Genomic DNA, 21,722 nt, shown 5'->3' on the forward strand with positions numbered 1-21,722 from the left:
AGCACTGAGTGAAAGCCATTAGCAAGCAAGCTGTCTACAGTGAAATTCTCTCAACAACTTGGCTGTTCTGTAGGAGAACCCTGCAGCAAACGGCATCCTGCATTTAGGAAACCAGACAACTGACACTTCATCAAAAGGCTTGTCCTTTAGAGAGGCTGGAACGGCATGACCCCACAGTGCCTGCTGGTGCAGAGCTGGCTGCTTGCACAGCTCCGACTCATCTTGTTTCCAGTTGTTAAATTACATTAAAGGACAGCTAAAAATATATTAAATATTTTCCTATTACTTTTCCATGCGAGCAACTGCTATAGTTACAACAAGAGTAATGTCCAGGCAAAGGTTTAGTAACATGGGGGGTGGAGGGCAAAGTCCAGAAATCCCTCTAACCAATTCCTGATCAAAGGCTTGCAAATGTAGAATTTTTAAATATTTTTTAAATTTTGCTGAACTGAGGCATTTCTTACAGTCAAAAAAGAAGAATATTTACATTTGCCAAAACAGGTCAAAGAGATCTGAGCTATAGTTTCTTAACTCACTTCCACTGCAAATTCTTGTCTTTTTTACTTCCAAAACACGCCAGAACTTAGCAGTCTACCTGTGACACCTAAATTCTGACAAGCTCACATTGATATGGCCCTGTTAAAGATTACCCACAAATGAAAAACAAGGAAGACCCGATCGGAAAAGCCGATAATCAAGGTTTAAACACTTTGACAAAAATAAGTGTTAATTGCTGAAGGATCTCCAGGTCTCTATCGCCATCTAGCGAACCCTGCCCGCCGCTATCGCACTGTCCCCTCCAAGGCGCTCCTGAACACAGACAGGATCAACTCTGCTGGAGCCAGCCTGCCCCTGGCCAGGGATGCAAGCCTTTGTCACATTTCTATTCCCTCCCTGAAGGAAAATAAAAATCAAGCGCTGGTCCATATCTCTCTACAGCTGACTGAAGAGACCTGAGCTTTCATGGATTACACTGTCACAGAATCGTAGAATGGTTTGGGTTGAAGGGACCCCAAGGAGCATCTACTTCTATGATATGACTTATTTTTAAAAATTACTTTTCCACACCATATTTAATACTTCTGCCATCAAAATGAAGTCAACATGCCAAGTTCTACTAATCTAGTTCAGAAGTTCACTGATATAGTCACACAAGTTTTTATAACAGCAATGTGCAATCAAGTATTTTTAGTCTCCATAAGGAACCCCATGGCAGCTCCACTGCTTCCACTGCACCAGCATCTCCAAACCACAAAGAGAAGTTAAGAGTCCAGAAGAGGTGGTACTCAGCTACACATCAAGTGCTTGAATCTTCCCACAGCTTCAGGGGAAAGGTTGTCAATCACACAGATGAAAAGCATCCATTTACAGGACTCATCAAAACTCATTCTCACCTACATTAAAACTTGATGCTAGGATGAGCTTTAACAACTTCAACATGAAATACATATTTCTCACTTTCAATTATTCTGCTAAGACTTACGATTGAACTGTAATTGTGTTAGTGCAAATATTAAGTTCAGTTTTCATCCCACACAATATTTTTCCCACTTAGATTTCTACAAGCCTACCTGCATTTACTCAGGTGCCCTTGACAACAGTATAAAAAAAAGGTTTTAATTGCAGATCAGAAAAGGCTATTTAAATTTAGACCATAAATTTTCCATAACAGTTACTTTTTAATTAACCTTTTCTCACAGAGAACCCAAACCTCCAGATACTTAACATTTACTTCTTTTATATTAGAACTGAGTGGTAAGAGGAAACCTATGAACAGAAAAACTAATATAAAAATTTAAAGTAATGTTTTTCCAGATCAGATATTTCAACTTAAAACAAACAAACAAAAAAACATTAAAACCAGAAAATTAAGGTGTCCTCATGTCATCTGCTGTGGCAATAACTCAAATGTGTGCAAAGGCTTGGCAGAAGCCAGCACAGGTCCAGCACCACCAGAATGTAAGAGGGAAGAAATCTTTTCCAACCAGAGATCAGCTATGTGAGAGAAACCATCTCTAATTACTCCCTAGCACATTCTGTAGCACCTATTTAGGATTTCCCCATTTCACCATCACTCTGAACATAAAGCAGGAACACCAGAATTTCACATAGTTATCTCATGGCTGATACATTACAGACAAATCTGAATAAACTCCCTGGGCAAACAGCAAGTATTTCCCATCTTAACAGAGGGCAAAAGCTTAAGTATCCATAGAACAGCAGGTTTGTGGCAGGTGGTCCATATCACACATTGAGATCATTACAAAAAAAACTAAAGAAAAAAGTAGAATTCATCACTTTTAAAAGCTGGTTTGCATGCCAGCCTCATAGACAACATGAGGTTGAATCTTCCATCAACAAGCACAATACCTTATTAAAGGAAATACTAACTTCTGAATTCACATGGCTGCAAGGCACATTTGCAGTTACCAAACTTGGAAATTACTTCTGAGTTAAACAGATGTGTAAGATTAAACATAACTGCTTACATAAATTGGGAACACAACAAATGCAGTGTTCTCTCTAGAGAACTGTTTAGATAGGAAGATAATTAAAAACAAAGATGTGTTACCAGAAATAAAACACCCCAATGCAATTGAGCTGGGAATTGTGAAGTGGGTGTGCCCTCACATCACAGGGAGGACGAGCCTGTCAGCAGGGATGTGACCTCATCCATCTCCCTGATCAACAAAAGGCTGACCAGCCATCCTGACACAACTGTTCCTGGCACCTTTGCAGACTCCTGCTCAGTATCCTCTTTTATAAGGAACTAATATCAAACATCACTATGTTTTAAGACAATGAATGTATATCAGTGGTATGTTTTGGATCACTAAAGATTATTTTTCTCACAGGGACAAAAGTGATGTGGTCTGTATTGAGCCACCATCCTAACCAATAGCAAGAGTAATTCTGCCTATAAAGTCAAGTGCAACTCTTACAATAAAATATGAGGCTAATGAGAAACTTTATTTTGAGGAACAAAGAGCTTCCAAAAATAAGCCCTGATACATAATCCACTGGCTCCATGATTAACTTGCCCTATCACAAACTTTAGGGTTTCAGGCCACAGGACAGTCTGGCTACAAGCAAGCTCATCCAAAGCTGAAGCATACCACCAAATCAAAGACTAGCCCATCAAGCAGAACTACAAATTCATGGAAAATTAATTGAATTTCATTCATTGTAAATGAAAGCAGCCTTGATTTTTTGTTGTTGTTGCTGTCATCATCACAATCTGGCCCACTGAAACCAAAGTTTCACAAGAAAGATAAATTCAAGAGTTCTCAAATCAAAAGCAGGTTCAAGAACAAAACCATTCTTGTATTCAATGAAAAAAAAAAGCAGGTGGCTTAAATTCAGCCTTTTTACATGTGTGTACAACCTGTTTAATGACTTACCTCTCTCCCTTTATGTGTCACCAAAGCAGCCAAAGGCTTGGCATAGAATCTGCTGTAGGAAAATCCCAGGCAGCCATACATGCTGTTAGCAGTGAGTTTCAAAGCTTTCTGTCTGATATCATACTGAAAAGAAACACAACCAGAAAAAATGATCCAACCACAGCCATCAGGGAACAGAACTTAATGCTCACAATTACATTCACAGCTTTTTTTATAGTCTGCAGCAGTGATGGGCTACAAATAAAGCACATTACAATCACTGCTCCCTACTAATCATCTCTATTCTACAAGGCTGATCAGGGCACTTAAGGGGAGAGTGGGAAAAATCAATGGAGTCCTATAAAACACACCTGTAAATAGAGGTCAGGATTTAAATCTGGCTGTTTCATTAACTGCTTAACTTGGCGTCTTCTCTCCACCAGTTTCCTGATTTCTTTAGGCAAAATTCCCATTTCCAGAGATGGGTCTGGAAGCTCTGGAATTTCTTCCTCTTCTTCGACCTGTGAAATGATAACCGCTGCTTATCATTTGACTGATTGAAGATTAGATTTTAATGCACTAAGTGAAAAACTTGGTGGGGAAAAAACCCCAAAACTCTACAGCTTGTATGCCAATTCCTGCAGAACACCCAAAGCACAGTTTAGAACAAGCATTGAGAGGGTTTTTTGCAGTGTTTAACTGTATTACTTTGCCCCTGCTGGGGGACAGGGCCTAAGTCTGTTTCGCTCTTGGAGAAACACAAAGAAGGCATGGACCAGTAGCAGGAAGTTTTTGGTTTTTATCAGAGTGTGTGTTATAATTTATATACATACATATGTACATACATTATTTATATATATAAATCCAGAGAAATAAATAACACATACACATTCTCACTCTTAGGCGTATATATAGATAAATACAAAAATACAAAGAAAAGGACACACAGAGCAATTCTTTCTGTGCTGAAAAATGCATCCATTATTTATCATCATGTAAGTACTTTTGGTGTTCAGACCTGTCAAAAGGAGCATGTGCTCTGTGGAACTGGTACTTTGAATGAAAGAACTGACAAAAGTAGAACAAAAACTCCACCCCAAGCAACTCTTGATTACAGCAAAACAACACAGCAGAAAGGACATACCTTCTTAGCATGACTAAAGAAACAGCAAAAGTGGAAAGGTATTTCAAGCATAATGAAAGTGACAGAAATGTGCAAAGGAAGGGCAATACAGACACGGTGAGGTTGGGAAGTTTAGTAAAGCAGTCTGAGGAGAACTGTAATAAGAAATTACACCAAAGCCTGATTAAACATCATACAGTGAGAGAAATCAAAATTAGCTGCTTCAGGTTGAAGCACACTTCAGAAAGCAGGGAAAATCCAAAGACAACTTGAAGGAACTTACTGCCAGAACTCCACATACTTATCTCCTCATTTCTGCTACTGTGTTCATATTTCAGTTGCTACAGGACTAACTAATTCCAACCTGTGAGCTGATACCAGATAAAAATAAAAGCCTCTGCTTTAACCTTTAGACCTGACCAGCTCAGTGCTTCAGTTTACAACACAGCTCACCAACAAGTGCTTCAGCACAGCTGAGGAAAAGAGAATCTCCAGCCATGGATAAGCCAGAGCAAACACAGCTGCTTATAAAACAGTGCATCCAACTGTACCTTCAGGAGGTTTCTCAGTTGTGTTTAACATAGCTTAAACATCATGAGTTTTTGTGAAGCTGGTGCCACAGCTCACACAGTCACAACATCACCCTCCCAAGCCACACACTTAATTTTCCTGACGTCTAATAAGGCTTGAGCTCATAATCATATTCTTTCCTGTAGAAAGCATGAGACTTTTGCCTACCTCAATCAGGTATATCTGCATAAATTTACAAATAGCAACTTAACTTCAGGAAGCCTCTGTCAAGCTAGGATGAAACCAGTAAAAGGGCTCAGAAATTGCTAGGGTGGATGTGTGGCTGAAAAGGGTCACAGAGGCTCAGCAAAAATCTTGTTTCATGAGGATACCAAGAATAGATGGAAGAGAACTTACCAAGATTCTGTAAGAGCATTACAGAAAGGAAGGTAGCAGACACAAAATATTCAAAAAAGTCCCAACCCACAAATTAACATATACATCTTTAAATAAGAATCACTTTTTATGTGTGAAAGGGGACCAAAAAAAAAACCAGTGAAAAAGAACAGTTTCTTAAGGAGCTGATTCACAGAGAGCACTCTGAAGTTAAGACAGTGTAATTAAGCCATAAGTTAAAGCACTCAAACCTCTGCCCTTTTCTGTGCTTCTGATGACAGTCTCTGCACTGTGGTGAAGCAGATGTTGAACTCCTGAATAATCGATGGGTACAAGCTGTTGAAGTCGAGAAGCAAAATAAACTTGTCATAAAAACCTAAAACAGAGTTTAAAACAAAAGTCATAATTACTCCAGTCTCCCAAAGGACTTCACAGTACTCCACAATTAATATTTAAGTGACAGTAATACATTGTACCACATTTCCATGATCTAAATCCCTTGAAACAGCTGCTGAGATGCAGCACTGCCCTTTACAGAAAGCTGTCAGAAGTGGAACGATCCAACCCCATTAACTCACCAGAGTTGAACAGATACCTTCTGTGTTGCTATAGGACACTTGTACAGTTTTCCCCACATAGAGGAGAAACTGAAAGAAAACTTACGTGTCCATTAGAGAATTATACATAAATGTACAGTCCTAATCCCTCAAAAGAAGCAGTTCCACAATCAATGTTGGGAATTTTATTGTATGCAACAACACCAAACTCCCACAACCACAGAGTTCCCACTGCAATCCCTCTGTATTAATATAACCTACCTGTCTCTAACTTCATTGAAGAAAGAAAATTGCCACATCTTACCGACTTTGGGTTCCAAGACTAAGCCCCCAGCATATGCTGCTTTCTTTTTCCCTATCTTTGATTTATTCTGATCTTCAAAATCTTCATCTTCATCCACCTACATATGGCATTTAAAAAAGTCATTATCTAGTCTCTAAGATTTCTGTAATGTTAGAGGAGTTATTTTTGGCAAGTCAAATACAAATTTGGGAGCCAGTGCAGAATTCCTTTTAAAATATATGCAAAATATGGTGTTTTCATCATGATCCTTACTAAAGCTCTCTATATGTCAAAACAGCATTCAAACCAATTCTGACAGGAAAAAAAAACTGCGAACAAGAGATTACAAAGACTTTAAAGTATTGTAATCATTCAACATGGCACCAGAATGCCTTTTACAACTGGCTGTAGAAGTCCACATTATGAAAAAAATCAACTCATGACCCAGAAGTGGTATGATTGCCCAATTAAAATGTTGGTTTTGCAAACAGAATGGCTGGGCTTGAATAAAACAAAAACATTACTACTGACCTAAAGAATATTCTGTTATTTTATATGTTTTAGTAAGAATTCTTCAATTCTATTCTGAATCATTTAGAATTCCGGTGCTACTTTGATGCAACAATACAATCAACAGAAATCATTGCTTTCAAGTTTGCTGTTGACCTTATTCAAAACTAAAAAGCAATATATCGTGAAATACAAATACTTTCTCAAATTTTAATTTGTTCACTGACATCTATATATTTCTATAATTATTATTTACAGTGGTATTAGACAAAGGAATTTTTTAAATATCTTTGGATATTTCATCCATATAACAAATTTTTCTTGAAATACTGTTCATCAAAATAACTAAATGCAAATATTAAACAACACAGATTGTCCTCTTTACTGTTTCCCCACACAGACAAGTACTTAACTTATTTTAATTTTCAACTAACAGAACAACTGAGGTTTTTATAGATCTATACTGCAATGGAAAAGCTGTTACACTGTCCCACTCTCATTATGGATTGCACACAAAACCAATGTTTTAATTAAGCATATGCTGTACCCTTAAGTTATATCTGAATTACATTTGGGGTTCCTTGTGTTCCCGCAGAACAGTAACATGCAGAAGATGGAAGAATGGTTTTTTCCTTTTTTTTTTTTAATAAAAATTTTTAGGAAGAGAAAAACTGGACCCACCAGCTTCTGTGGAGGCTTTTTGAAAACTTGTTTGTCTGGCACGATGTAATCCTTCTCATGAAAGGCATGAAGCAGCAGGAACTCATTACGTTCAGATCGTCCACCCATCATTGTCCTCGACTAAAGAGGGGGTGAAAAGAGAACTCAGAGCAAAGCACAAAGAACACAAGACAGCAAAACTCAAATGTGATACTTTTAAGGAAGTTTTACATTATTGCTTGATTAGAACATTGAGCTCTCCTCCTCACGGCAAAAAATTTAACAGCATTGTGCATTCTAAATTAGTGTTTAGAAATTAAACCCAGTAAATCAAACATAGAAAACATGGAACTGTTTGGAGGGGACAGTGGAGAGGGGCAGAAAGTAAAAATGTACCATGACATTCCCAGAGATGTTTGTTATCTGAAGAGCCAGTGGCAGAACATTCAGCTCACACATGATCTGGAGAATGAACTTGGCATCTGTCCAGGTGTTTTCCAGCATGAACAGTAAGCGAGGAGAATCACTGGGGAAAGAAGGGGCACAGCCTAGTACAGTAAAATCCATCCCCCTTGTACTCTGCAGGCTTTAGACCTATGTGCTGCATGGAACACATGGTATCTGTAACATGTGACTGATTAATTTTATAGCAATGTCTTGTAATTGAAAAACCAGCCCAAAACTCAGGCTTGCATCTCCTGTTAGTGTGCCTACACCAATGCTCCCACAAATCAATTTGCCTGATACATAATAAGCCACCACAAGTAGCTTGAAACATTATTTTATCATGTTAAGACAGTATTTAACTTTTCAAATCCCAGTATGCTACATCAGCATCCCCACAACGAATTGAGTAAGAAAATGTAAAATTTTATGTCAGGGAATCAGCTCCTCTGCTCTCCAGAGAAGGATTAAAATTCCCAATCAGCAACGTACCTGTACATATTTGGAATTTCCTCTGGTAGAATTGTTACCTTCTCTGTTTTCAAAATCTGATGGACCAGTTCAGACAAATGGTAACTTTTGCAACGAATCAGTTCTTTAGCAGAAATTTCTACATCACAGATCATGCGACCACAGGCAGCATTCCTTTCAGCAAAACCTCCTCGGCCCTTCATGTATTACATAAAGAGAGGAGAAAACACAAATAAAATGAAATATTCAAATACTAACAAAAAACATCTACCCACAATGTATGTTTATAAGACTCAGTCAAGTCAGCTGGTCACTAAGTACTCAAAAACTCTATTAAATATCACTAATATAAAGACTTAGAATTATGCCCTAAAGGAATCCATGGTACCTTTCACTCTATGTAGATATTAAAAAATAGATACTTAATTTTCACTACTGGTTACATCTTAACCCTTAAACTATCATGCTTTTTTTTTTCCTTCAATCATTAGAATAGCCCCAACAAGAACCTGGAGGTGGATTTTGTCTTTCTTCCAAGGATACTTTTTGTAATAACAGCAGGATAAAAAAGTCACAAAACCACACAGAAATACCCAACTTGGCCTCCAGCAAGGACTGGAACAGGCAAGAACAAAGCCATGTTCAGCACTTCAAGCTTCAGACATTATCCTCTAAACAAATATGTAATAAGAACTACAGAGTTATTAGCTTAGCAGCTCTCTATGGGATGATTCACCCATCAATCCAAATTGCTTTTTCTCATTTTACAGTTACATCAGACAAAGACAGTTACAGTAAAGACTATTGCAATTAATCTGTCATTACAATCATCTAGTTGAGATAAGTAAACTAAATTAGCCTAACTTGAAAATCGGTTTATCCTATTACTGTAATAAAAGTCTCATAAACACTCATAATTTCTGATCTGGGACCCACAAAATTCAGCATGACCAACAGTCAAAATACATCAGTGTCACATTTACAATTCCTCAGAAAAACTAATTCATTTTTAATCACATGCAACATAAAGGGCCTTAAAAGACTTAAGCAATCTTATTACCCCAAGCTTTGGCATATTAGACCTCCTCAGTCGACCTATCTTGGACCAGTGAGGGACTTTGCACAAATTAATTCTTTGAAGCAGCACTTCCAGATCAAATCCATAAATATTATGACCCTTGAAGCAGAAAAAATAACAAAAAAGGTTACAACAAATGCAAATTGAAAGACTTACTTTCACACACTCAGTATTCCTTTGCCCTTTGTGATTTTTTCCAACTAATTGATGGCATTATCTCTCTTATAGAAAGCACTTTCTAAGAGAACGTTCATCAACAGAACTCATTAGTCTTAACACTAACAATGCTGTTCAGCAGAATACCAAAATCAGCTCTGTAACTGGCTCATTGCACACACAATACAGCTTCATGCTTTGATACCAGAGATAAGGATTTAAAGTTTCCAGAAAATTCCACAACATTCTTCATAGAGCATATAAATTTACTCTAAGAGTAATTCCTTTCTTCTCCACCTGTGAAAGTGACAATAGTGGCACTAAAATACTGTAATTTTTTCCTTTGATGGTGCAACAGGAACAGCTGTTAAACCTGGGTAGAAGACCTTGCAAGCAATATTTACATATCAAAGCACTCCAGCAATATTTTAAACAGCGCTAAATACATTGATGACACTGGTCTGTAGCCTCAGCTGAAAGCAAAATGCTGCCCTGGGGAACATGAGCCAGCCACCAGGAACTGCAGGTTCACTCCAGCAGGTCCCTCTGTGCAGTGCAAAACTGTGCTGGAGAAGCAGCTCCTTAAGAAAGGAGCAGCATTTCAACAGCACTAATTAAACCAGGTGAAAATTAAACTGCACTAACACAGCCCTGCTGTTTTCAGGATAGGACAGCTCTCACACCCCCTGCCCTGCTCTTGGCATCTTCAATTTTAAGCGACTGGCTGCAGTGCTTCTTCTGATTCCCTGCCATAGGCACCAGGAAGCTTAGGTCATAGGCCAACACTGGATACCAGCTGCAGTGAGCTGAAAACATCAGGCACTACTGCTCATTTCATCATATTCCCATCACTTAATTATTTCTATCTACCTACAGAAGTTAGGTAAATACATATAATCTAACAAGTTGTATGTAATCAACCTCAGACTTAAAACCAACTTCAAATTGTCTTCAGAATTTTATTATGTGGAAGCTAGTACTCCACATTAATTAAACATAACAAAAAAAAAAAAAACAACCAAAAGGAGTGATTACAATAAACCCTCAGCTGCTGAAACAGTCGAAAACATAAGTATGCTTATTGCAAAATTTTTCTCAGATCTCATGGATTTGTATAGATGGTTATTTTGATTTACAGCATAAACACAAATTATATGAGCATCTGAACTGCAACAGAATCTTAAGTATACCAAGAGTTCCCATTTTTCTAGAAAACCAGAGTTTTTTGTTGTATTTTGTCTTTCTGAGTAAAGAAAAAAACCTCTAACTTGTTTCAGGTATTGTGAAAATACTGCCTATTTTAGCTATTATAGGAAATAATAGTATGTATAAAATGCTGTCAGGGAAAATTCCGTATCATCTTTGTATCAAACTGTACCTGCTGTCTCATAAGCAAACTCAATTCATAAGGCAGTCTAAGACAAGCATTAAAAAGCCTCTAAGGGGACAAAAGAAAAAGAACAAAGCTGACCAACTGACAATATGCTTGAATTTAACTCTCAAAGTCTCAGAACTACTCACCACAACAACGTCTGGGTCAATTTTGTGAATCTTCGCAAGGAAAAATCCCAGCAGTGTTCTCTCTGTTGCAGCAATCTCTATTTTAGCATTCTAAAAGGAGCAAGAGAGCACCTGATTTCAATGACCCAATAAGTTTAAAATGGAAGCATCTCCTCTCCCCTACCAGTTACAAGACAATAACAAAGCACCACAGAGTTCTGCTTTCCCTTCTGTAATTCAAGGATTTTTTTCCTCACTCCCATAGACATTGGAAAGCTTTTCTCAGAGGCTTTTTCCCTTCCTGCTTTTGAATGCAGGTGTGGTATTTTAAGAGCCTCATAAGAATCAAGCACACCAGGAAAATGTTCCATATGCATCTTTCACTCACAGACTTTAAGATCACACAGAAATAGAGGAAAAACAAAAATAAGTTACTTTATTATTCTGTCAGCTCTCCCACTACCCTTTAGAAAGAACATCTCCTAAATTTTGACAGACTTTACTCTCCAATAAAAGAAGAAACAAATTCTCCCAGTTTACTATGAGTACAGTCAGGTATAATGAAAATTAATCACAATTTTAGCCTCTTTGCAAAATCTTTCAAACTCTCCTGCCTAACAGTCCTCTATTTTAAGAACACAACTAGCAGCAATACTGAATCACACAGAGCACACATCACTTTTTTACAAGCAACACAGAATAAATACCTGGATTTAAGTTTGCAGAGTGGAAAACTAACTAAATAATCATTCCATTCCTTCGACTATTTCTCTTCACCACTTATCAAAAGCACCATAAAGTTCATATTCTATAACGTACTGCAATCAGAAGGGTAACAAAATGAAATTACCTTCTTTCTAATGGCTTCTTTGAAGTCATAAGGAAAAATGCAATCACTCGGTTTGGAAACAGCTGCAAAAAAGTGTATTTGTATTTACATACAAGTTCCTAATCGTTCCCCTCCCCATTAGCAACAAATTGAGCTGAGAAAACTGGCCTCTGATTCTGAAACAGAAGCTTTAGGTGAATACTGTCTTTAAGATAACCAAGTAATTACTAAATTAGTAATTAAATTAACCAAGTAATTACTAAAATTCCAAATTACTAAAGCATTAACAAATCTGAATCAGTCATAGTTGATGTTATCACTGGACATTAAAGCTATGGGCCACAGCTCCTGAAGAGCTTCCTCTCACAAGCATTCAACACTTCATCACTTCCTGTCAGTGTCTGAATTTCAAGGTTTAGCTGATATTACTGCAAAGACACTGATGTAAGATCTTTGTCCCCTAAGAAAACTTGTTTATAAATAATTCAGTTCAGAAGAGCTGAACAGAAAAATAATTAAAGTGACAGTAAATAAATGGTCTAAATTGATGAGAAAGATGGAATACAACCAATAAAAATTACATGCATCTGTATAGAGCAAGCTTATCATCTCAAATTAAGATTTTTTAAACTAAGTTTTCAATAAAAAGTCAGTAACCAGTGAAGTTAAAAATAGGGAGTAAAGCTTGTCTGAGAGTTGAAATTTTGTCAGTTGCCTATTTAGGCCATTATTGCTGCAGTGACAGAAAGAAATAAAAATTTACATAAATTAATATAAACCCCCCCCAACCAAAAACCCAAAACAGAACAAAAAAAGAAAAAACATGGAATTAATAATTTTTCTACTCAAGCTGTTCCAAGTACATACCACAGAAATGTGTTTGAAAAGGAGGCTGAGGTGGAGCCTTATCCAAAGGAAATTTCTGATGAACCAGAGCTGCAAGAGCCACAACCTATACCAAGGAGATATAGAACACACAACTTCATAAGCACAAATAAGCATGACTACTATCCATACTCATTTCTTCCATCCTTTTTTTAAGAGCTCCTCATCTCTATTCTCTTGTTTCCCCAACAGATCTTTCTTATTTTAACTCCAAGTAGTTGAAAAGAAGAAAGTTATCAATCGACCTCAAGGAAATAAAACAGTACTTGCTCGTAAATGATTATAAATTTGAGAGAAAAAATAATTCATTTTGAAAAACTTCTACTTTTATCAGTTTTTGTTCTGAATCTGACCAGACCCCACAATGTAAAGGATTCCCCATGGAGTGCAGGGGAGATGTGAGCAGGGCAGAGAAGCCTTGCCTCAGGAAGGGCTGCCCCTAAGCAAGCAGTCTACACTGCCAAGAAGCCAAGAGGTTTAGTGCTTGGAAGCCAGAAGCTTTAATGACTTTTGACTGCTTGGCCTGGCTCCCCAGACACTGATCAGGAAAACCCAACAGAAAATAAAGCAGAAAGGCTTTAAAGCATCTTGGCAAGCCGAGTCCTGTTGGTACCTTGTGTATGTCCCATTACTTTGGTCAGAAACCACTTATTTTCCATACCGCCACCAAAAAAAAATTTGATTCACCATGAGGAATAATTCTGCTTGAAAAATTTGCCAACCTATTAGTCTTCAATTCAATTAGCCAGAAAAAACTGGCTAATTGAATGTTATATATCCTATATGTGAATACTAAATCTCTTCTCCCATTAATGAGAGCTATGTTAAAAAAAAGTGCCTAAGAACACATTGTGGCCTGCAGTCCACAACTGAGAGTGGCCCCTACATCTCTCTTCCTTTCTGAGGAAAGATCTTACAGCAGAATAGCAGGTGCTCTAAGATCAATACCAAATTCTCATTTTAAAATGAGTTTTACTAGCAGAAAAGCCTGGTCATTTTACCCATAAGCTATGATTAGCGCTAGCTTAGTTAATTAATTAATACTAATCCATTAACAGCTGTGCTGGGGCAGTCTCACTTATAACTATGAGACACAACAGACAAAACAGAAGGCTTGAAAACATATATAGGATCCACTGTCACAGTAAACATTCTTACCAAGCAGGCCCCCTAGGCCAGAGTGTGACCCCAGTAAAAATTTCTTTGAAAAGCCCAGAGCAGAGAAACTTTTCAACAGTAAATATATTTAAAACATGTTTTATGAGGATCTTCCAAGCTTAGGAAACTTTTAGTTTATTTAGTTATTTATTTAGTTAGTATTATGCCAAAGAACAAAACCAAACCAAAATGAGAGCAGATTACTTACCTCATTCTGGTGAGTCTTTGGGTTCTGAATGGTCTTCATGCTGAAGGACATGACCACCAGAGGAGGAGGAGGAGAAAGCTCTTTAACCACATTCACCAAGCCAGGCTTCATGGCCACAGCCTCCACTTTACACCAGCTGACTGGCTGATTTGAAGGCTCTGAGGAAACAACACAAACCACCTCCATGCTTCTGGGAACCACAGACAAGGCTTCTCTGATGGCACTGCTGCACAGAGCACATCTTTCAAATGCTTTTGTCCTGGTGGGATAGTCCAATACACACACCAATCCTGCCCAATTTTTGGTAACTCTCTGGACCCTGACTTCCCAGTCAGCAGGAGCTCTTCAACACCAAATAAAAGATTTGGATCTGCATATTCCAAAAAATACTTCAGGAAGCTTTACACAGAGTCATCTGTACTGGTATCAGTTCTGTCAGTGATTGAGTGAGCTGCTGAGAGGAGAACCCCCTGGTGTCAGCATTCATACAGCCAGTTCTGCACTGGAAGTGCCCCAAGGAGACTGCAGCAACAGATGCAGCTTTTGTCCAGTATGATCGACCTCCCTACGTTCATGGGAATATGCAGCACACATTGAATAAAGGGTTCTTACCCTTTAAGCCAAAATAAAGCAGCATGACCACCTCTAAGTGCTACACACCAATCATGAGGTAGAAAGGATTTAAAACTAAAACAGCTCCACACCACAAACTTTTCCAAGTGTCAGAAAAAAGAAATAAAAACCTAATTCACAAACAAAAGAAAACCACCTAGCAGCCGTTTGGTCTCAAAAATACCTATTTGCAGAAAAAAACCCAAATCTTAGTTATCAAGAGCAGAAAGATGAGACATTTTCAAATCAAGTAAGTTTAGCTCCATATACATGACATTAGGGTAGTCATCCAACAGCAGCTTCTAGGCACTGCACAGTTCCCTCTCATAGGCACTGAAAATTATAATCTCATCTGTACAGTGCACAACTTTATACAGATATTTCTCACTCCAAAAAAGGAAGAATAACTTAAAATTTGTACTAGGTAATGAAAATTAAGCCAATAAGTTGCAAGGTTATAGAAAATGAAAATTAAAGCAGTAAGTTGCAAGGTAAATGTACAAAATGATAATTCATCTGTACAATTGAAATTTCCCCTACCCCCCCAATCTATAATTGTATGTGTTTCCTGGTAACCAGGTATTTCACATGCAAACCACCATACGTGGATTTTTTATTTCCAGCCAGCAGGGTCCTTTGATCTTCTGATTCATCAAGAGAAGTTCCAGGCTAGAGGTGTTGGTTCCAAAGACATGTGAGAATGTTTGTCCCTTCAGGTCTTGGGGAAGCCGAGGGCATTCAGCCTAACAGGTAACAGAGAGCAGGGAGTCATTTCACCCCACAGAAGTCTTCAAGGTTGACAAACCACATTCAGACAGCACCTTCAGTACCGAAATCACCCTAATCCCCCACAAGCAAAGCCCTAACCCACAATACCTTTCTGTAATTGAGGAAATCACACTATAGGCTCCACTTAAAAATCAGGCCAGTAATGTACAAACACACTGAAGTTTAAGTTCTTCATCCTCACTGGATACATCAGCCAAGACTACAATGTTCAATGACCACTTTAATACAGAAACTGCTCACGCTGTAAACTTAATTAGATAAAAAAACAAGGTATGGTATTTTATCAGATTAATTATACTCACTGAATATTTAACTTCTAGATATTCAGATTTTGCTGGTACATCCGGAATCTCAAAAGCGTAGTATTTTTCCACTTTCTATACAAAACAAAGGTATATTTTCAGTATCTCCCAATTGAATATTCATTCTGTCCAATAAGAAAGCTAAAGAAAAAAAGACTAGGCAAAAAATACATTTCAAATATTATGGGCTTGATCATCTACCACCAATTCTGCAACTCATTACAACCAGCTGAAGACATTAAGAATATTTTAGTGTCTGTTTTTAATCTCTAAATGTTTTCTTAGCATCAAGAGTTTCTACAGAATTGACTTGCAAGTATACTAACCACTACCAAAAAAAACCACCTGGCAGTTAGGCAAACTCAAAAATATTCTTTAAATTCACAGCTTTCAGACATACTCATGAGAACTGGTGCTTGCAGATCACTGCAAAATCCCAGAATGGCTGAGATGGAAAGGGAACTCCAGGCATTGTCTAGTCGAGCTGCCTGCTCAGAGCTGGGTCGATCACAGTGGGTTGCTCAGGGTTCTCTCCAGCCAGATATGAATATCCCCAAGGATGGAGACTCCACAGCCTCTCTAGGCAACCTGTGCCAGTGCTTGATCTCCCTTACAGTAAAGCAGTGTTTCAGGTTCTGATAAATTTCACGTGTTTCAAACGGTATCTCTGTTGCTCTTGTCCTCCATTGGGCACCAGCAAGAGGTCTGCCAGACATCTTTACTCATGCTCATCAAAAATTTATAAACAATTAAAAGATTTCCACTGCCAATGCCTCACCTTGAACTTTCTCTTCTGCAGGCTGAGCAGTCCCAGGTTTCTCAGCCTCTCCTCACATGAAAGATGATCTAGGCCCTGTAACTATCTTTGTGGTCCTATTGTGGATTTGTTCCAGTAGCACACATTGTTCCTCACACAGAGGAGCTCAGCTGAACACAGCACTCCCCAGGTACTCACCAGGGCTGCAAAGGGGAAAGGACCAGCTCTTGACACTTGCTGGTAATGCCCATGGCAGCCTTGTCCCCCAAGGCTACATGGTTGGCTCTTGTCCAACCTCGTGTGTACCACGATGAGCACATCCTTTCCTCCAAGGCTGCTTTCAGCCAGTCAGTCACCATCATCTACTAGTGCCTGAGGCTATTCCAGTCTTCATACAGGACCACTTCCTTTGTTTTGTATTTATGGATTCTTGTAGGTCATAAGATATATCCAGCCTGTCTAAATTTCTTTGACAGCACATCCATCTGGTGTATCAGCCTCTCCTGGTTTTGTACTGTCTGCAGACTTGCTCTGTGTGTGGCTCCATGCAAGCACCCAAAGCATTAACAGGATGCTCAGCACGACTGGATCCAGTATCAACCCTTGGGGTGCACCTCTAGGGACTGGCCTCCACCTGGATTTTGTGCCAGTGATCACAACTTTGAGCCCAGTAGGGCAGCTGGTTTTCAGCCCACCCCTCTGCCTGCTTCATTAGCCCCCACCCCATCATTTGTCTGCGAGGATGCTATGGCAGGCAGCGCTGACAGCCTTACTGGAGTCAAGACAAACAACAGTCACTGCTCCCCCCTGTCCACCAAAGCAGTCCATCTCTTCCCAGAAGGCTACCAGCTTGGTGAAGCATCTTTTTCCCTCTGTGAATCTGCACCAAACACTCCCAAGCACCTTCTGACATTGGCCAGCTCCCTCTGCACACAGGGGTGCATTCCATCAGGTCCCACATGCCTTTATCTGTCCAATTTGTTTAAATGTGCCTAACCTGATCCTCCTCCTCTGAGGACAAGTCTTCTTTGCTTCAGGCTTTCCTTCTGGTCTCTTGGCCATCAGAGACTGCTAAAAGCTGGACTAAGCAGTGAAGACCAAGGTGAAGAAGACATGCAGTACCACAGCTTATTCCATGACCTCTGTCACCACATGTCCTGTCCCTGTCAGCAGCACTTTTCTCCTAGTCTGCCTGTACCTGCAGCATCCTTTCCTACGGGTCTGTGCTTCCCACACCAGACCCAGCTCCAGGTGGGATTTGGCTTTCCTTTCTCCATCATGATGTCCCTTCCATAAGCCCATCCTCTAATCCTGACCAGCTCTTTGCCCACCTTCAGGCAGCGCTCCATGCATTCCCACTGCCCTGATCCACAAAAGGGCTTCCCCCTCCTTGCTATCCCAGCCTGCCTTAATCACATCCTACCCCACCATATGTCTGTGATCCCAGCCAGACTTGTCCCTGTAACTGCACACAACTCCTCCCTTTACACTGCAGGCTTTTGTGTACCAGCACTTCAGAGAGGAACCCAGGAGAGATGATTTCCCAACCATCTGCCAGCTTTTATCACATGCTCACAGCAGATCATTTCTGTGACACTACTGTATTTTTCATTTTAAGTGACTTAGGTTTCACTAGAAAGTAGTCCAGTTTGCTTATGTATCTCTAACTAAGACAGTTAAAGAAGTCTGAAGTTAAGTATCACTTCTGCTTTCCTCAAGAACAACAACAATTTTCTACAACACAGCTTGTCAGTTTCTAAGAATAACTACTTTTATTTTTCAAATTATTACAATATCCTGTGCAGCATGTGCTGAAATGCCATACTCTACCATGTCATATGTGTGTTCTGCCCTGTAGTACTTTACAAACCATCTGCACCACTTTTACATACTGTTATTGTAACTATGCTAGCACATTACTTTACTACAGGAATTCCTAGAGGCACCTTAAATTAAAAATCACATTTCCCACTGGACAATGCACTGTGTTCATCACTTTCTATACCAGACTCAGCATAATATGCCACTAGAGAAAGTTCAACAAGAAAAAACAAAATCACCATAAATGGGAATAAAATTTCAAAATTAACAAATACATGCACAGTTAGGCGAACTTGAGGTTATTCGGTTTGGGGGTTGGATGGCTGGGGTTTTTTTTCCTTAAATTAACAGCATCAGCAATAGTTCCCTCAGGGTGCTACAAGAGGTGCTGTTGGAAGCTTGTTACCTCATGTGCTACTGCAGGTGTAAGGCTGCAAAGCCCAGGCAGGAGAGGAGAGAGACCTCTGCTATAAATAGGAGGCAGACAAATCCAGAAACTCCTATGGCAACAACAGTTTCATGGAAACACAAGTGTAACATAACTTGACAGAAGAGCACCACTATGAAGCCAGATCAGCATTGCAAATTAACCATGTAAATGTAGATCTGAACTGCTGAGCCACAGCAGCACATAACAGGAGCAGATCAGAGCTGTGACATAATAGAAGGCAATAGCAAAAAAAAAAGCAATAGATGCACTGCTTTTAGCACCTATCACTGGTGCTCCCCCTCCTCTTTTTTTAATTTTAATAAAAACCTCTCAGGCTTCAAACAAGTTCTTGTTGCAAACTAAGATGAACATAGTATAAAAATAGTCAGCTGTAGTGTTTCATCTGCGTTATTGCACAGAGCTCAGCTCAATTACACCAGCGTCTGGTCATAACTCAGTGAATGAATGCTTGCTGCAGAATAATCTGCCCTTCAAGTGGCCCTTCAGAGAGCAGAAATGAGCAGCAGTGATTAGCTGCTAAGTTCCTAAGTGGAGTAAGGCTGCTTTCAAATTGATTTGTGAAGACTTGCTAACTTGGCAGCAGTGCAACCCATTGAAGCTACAATTAGCAGCAGGTGCAGCAGGAAATGATAGGGCTTAAGTGTGTTCAAAGGGACAAAGTTGGGTGCTGGCAAGGCCAAGAGAACAACCTGCCTCAGTGTCTCCACATCATCACAAAAAGGGATATTCTGAAAGAAAGAACTCTGTCAGTAAAAGAACTGTCAGGGATGTCAGTAACCTTCCTGATTTCCAGCTAATGATGGAAGAAGAGTGGTTATCAGTTTCACAGTACCATTCAAACACTGAGACTTCACCTTACTCTGAATGCATTGCTCACAAGTCTCACCTGAGCAGCACAGCCATTTGTTTGAAGTCTGTCAAAACAACAACCCAGCACTGAACCACTGGCTGCACATCACAGAGCAGGGGAGATCTTCTAAAGCACGTTAGCCCTTTACCACATAGAGTCACAACTGGGTGAAGATCGCTCCTTTGGAGCATTCCTTTAGGTGAATGCCACAAACCATTTCAATTTAGAGCCCTGCACACCCCTATGGACACACAGATGCAAGGGCTGTGTAAAAACACCTTGTCTCTGGTGGTATGAGTACAATGAAAAGGAGGTTGATTGTGAAAAACAGAGTCAGGTATATAACCAGGCAAATTCAGGTATCCCAGGGGGAACAGAAGAAAAGGAGGGCACAGTAATGGGACAACCCAATTACTTCTACAATTATCATCTTGCAGAAAGCACAAAGCCTCCCTGCTGCAGAGGCGTAAGCCTGGTCAGATTTGGTGCCACTTGTTCACAGTCAAGTTTGTGCAATCTGGAATATCTGAGTTACCATAATACTATCTTTGAATACTCCTCCAAGGACCCCACTAAGAGTCCTGCTCTACTACTATGCTGTCCTTTCTCTTACCTTCCATATTACTACTGCCATACCTTCCTACTGTCTCCAGTTCTCATTACACCCTCCCAGAATGCAGTAACTACCAAAATTAACTGAAAATTACACAAGAAAAATAAAGCTGGGTAGCTTTTATCCTTTTAATAAAACTCAGTTTACTTAAGAATTCAAAATAATTTGAAATCTTACTGTTCACAAACAATTCTGGTAGGTTATTTCAGAGCTTCCCTGCACCAACTATCCTGCCTAATTAATTCATGAATTAAAAATTACAAATTCACTCTTTTGCTAAAACTCTCCTTTAAATAGCTCTCTAGCTGCTCATCCCCTTTTAATGTTTCTAGAGAGCAAACAGGTCTTATCACTATTCTTCACTTTACCAGCTAAAAAAAATTAAAGCTCTTTCACAGTCATCTCTGGTATAACTGTCCTTTTGTCTCATCCTTGTAATTGCCATCTTTTGTACCAGTAGTCTCTTGAGTTAATCTTTCCTCCTTCCTTTCACCCTTTAATGAGGGTGATCAAGTGTTACAATATTTAAGGGAAAATCTCAACAGTGTCTTAGTGCTCCCACTTCCCCATTCTTGTGTTACATCCAAGGACCCACATGTGCTGCAGCCATGTTCCCAGACAAGATTGTTGGGTCTTTTCGCCCTGAGTTCTGTGTAGGCTCAGTAAAAATTTGACAGGTTTTACCTTGATTTTAAAGAGCCATCTTTGAATATTCAACTACATTACTCTATTACCTCATTCACATTATTCTCACTTGGCACACCATGGAAAAGATGGAGGTTTCCCAAGATTCTGTAAGCAGATCTGCATCTTTCGAGATCTTTCTCCCTCTTTCCTTTCTAGAGTACAGGTGTACTCCTCTCTTTTAAAGAAAAATTTTCTTTGAGTTCTCTCCCTCATTCCTGAAAGGATTTTTGAACAGTGAGCTATCAGCAACCTGTCTTTTTATCTATTGTTAAATTTACTCCTTTCAGAATAAATTTACTCCTGATCCCACATGTAGTTATGTTATAATTAACTATACATGAAAAATAACAGAAAACTGAAAAATCTGAATTTACATCAGTTTTGAGAGAAAAAATATGCTAGAGCAAAAAAAAAAAAAGGCTTCACAAAGTACTGATGTCACATCAATTTTCCCTGAACTCAGTAAATAACACACTAAGCTACAAGTTGCTGAAAAGATGTCCTGTCTTGCATGATTTCAGTATTTGAGAAACATTGCTCACGTTTTCACTTTAACAACTGAAACTTTCAGAATGACTCTAGCTAGCTTTGGATGAGATGACCTCCTGAGAATCTTTCCAACCTGAATTACCACACAAACTGTTTTTATTTTCCCTCATTTACATATTGTTACATTCCATTCTTCCTGCATT

General features: G+C 39.1%; 1 protein-coding gene and 1 non-coding gene across 2 annotated transcripts in view; both read right to left on the reverse strand.

Annotated features, from left to right (window-relative positions):
• Window positions 1-21,722, reverse strand: part of POLA1 (DNA polymerase alpha 1, catalytic subunit) — a 185,327-nt gene that overhangs the window by 150,025 nt on the left and 13,580 nt on the right. The window contains 14 exon segments of the mRNA XM_036382543.1: window positions 3,402-3,524; window positions 3,752-3,901; window positions 5,661-5,785; window positions 6,271-6,367; window positions 7,441-7,560; window positions 7,816-7,945; window positions 8,356-8,531; window positions 9,395-9,511; window positions 11,090-11,179; window positions 11,919-11,980; window positions 12,765-12,849; window positions 14,149-14,306; window positions 15,365-15,503; window positions 15,852-15,926. Of these exon segments, the coding sequence (XP_036238436.1) occupies window positions 3,402-3,524; window positions 3,752-3,901; window positions 5,661-5,785; window positions 6,271-6,367; window positions 7,441-7,560; window positions 7,816-7,945; window positions 8,356-8,531; window positions 9,395-9,511; window positions 11,090-11,179; window positions 11,919-11,980; window positions 12,765-12,849; window positions 14,149-14,306; window positions 15,365-15,503; window positions 15,852-15,926 (1,647 nt within the window).
• On the reverse strand, window positions 5,949-6,079 carry LOC118693957 (small Cajal body-specific RNA 24). The gene has a single exon (XR_004981350.1). It is a non-coding gene; the product is annotated as a small Cajal body-specific RNA 24 (non-coding RNA).

Source organism: Molothrus ater, chromosome 2, assembly GCF_012460135.2.
Source record: "Molothrus ater isolate BHLD 08-10-18 breed brown headed cowbird chromosome 2, BPBGC_Mater_1.1, whole genome shotgun sequence".
NCBI classification, from domain to species: domain Eukaryota; kingdom Metazoa; phylum Chordata; class Aves; order Passeriformes; family Icteridae; genus Molothrus; species Molothrus ater.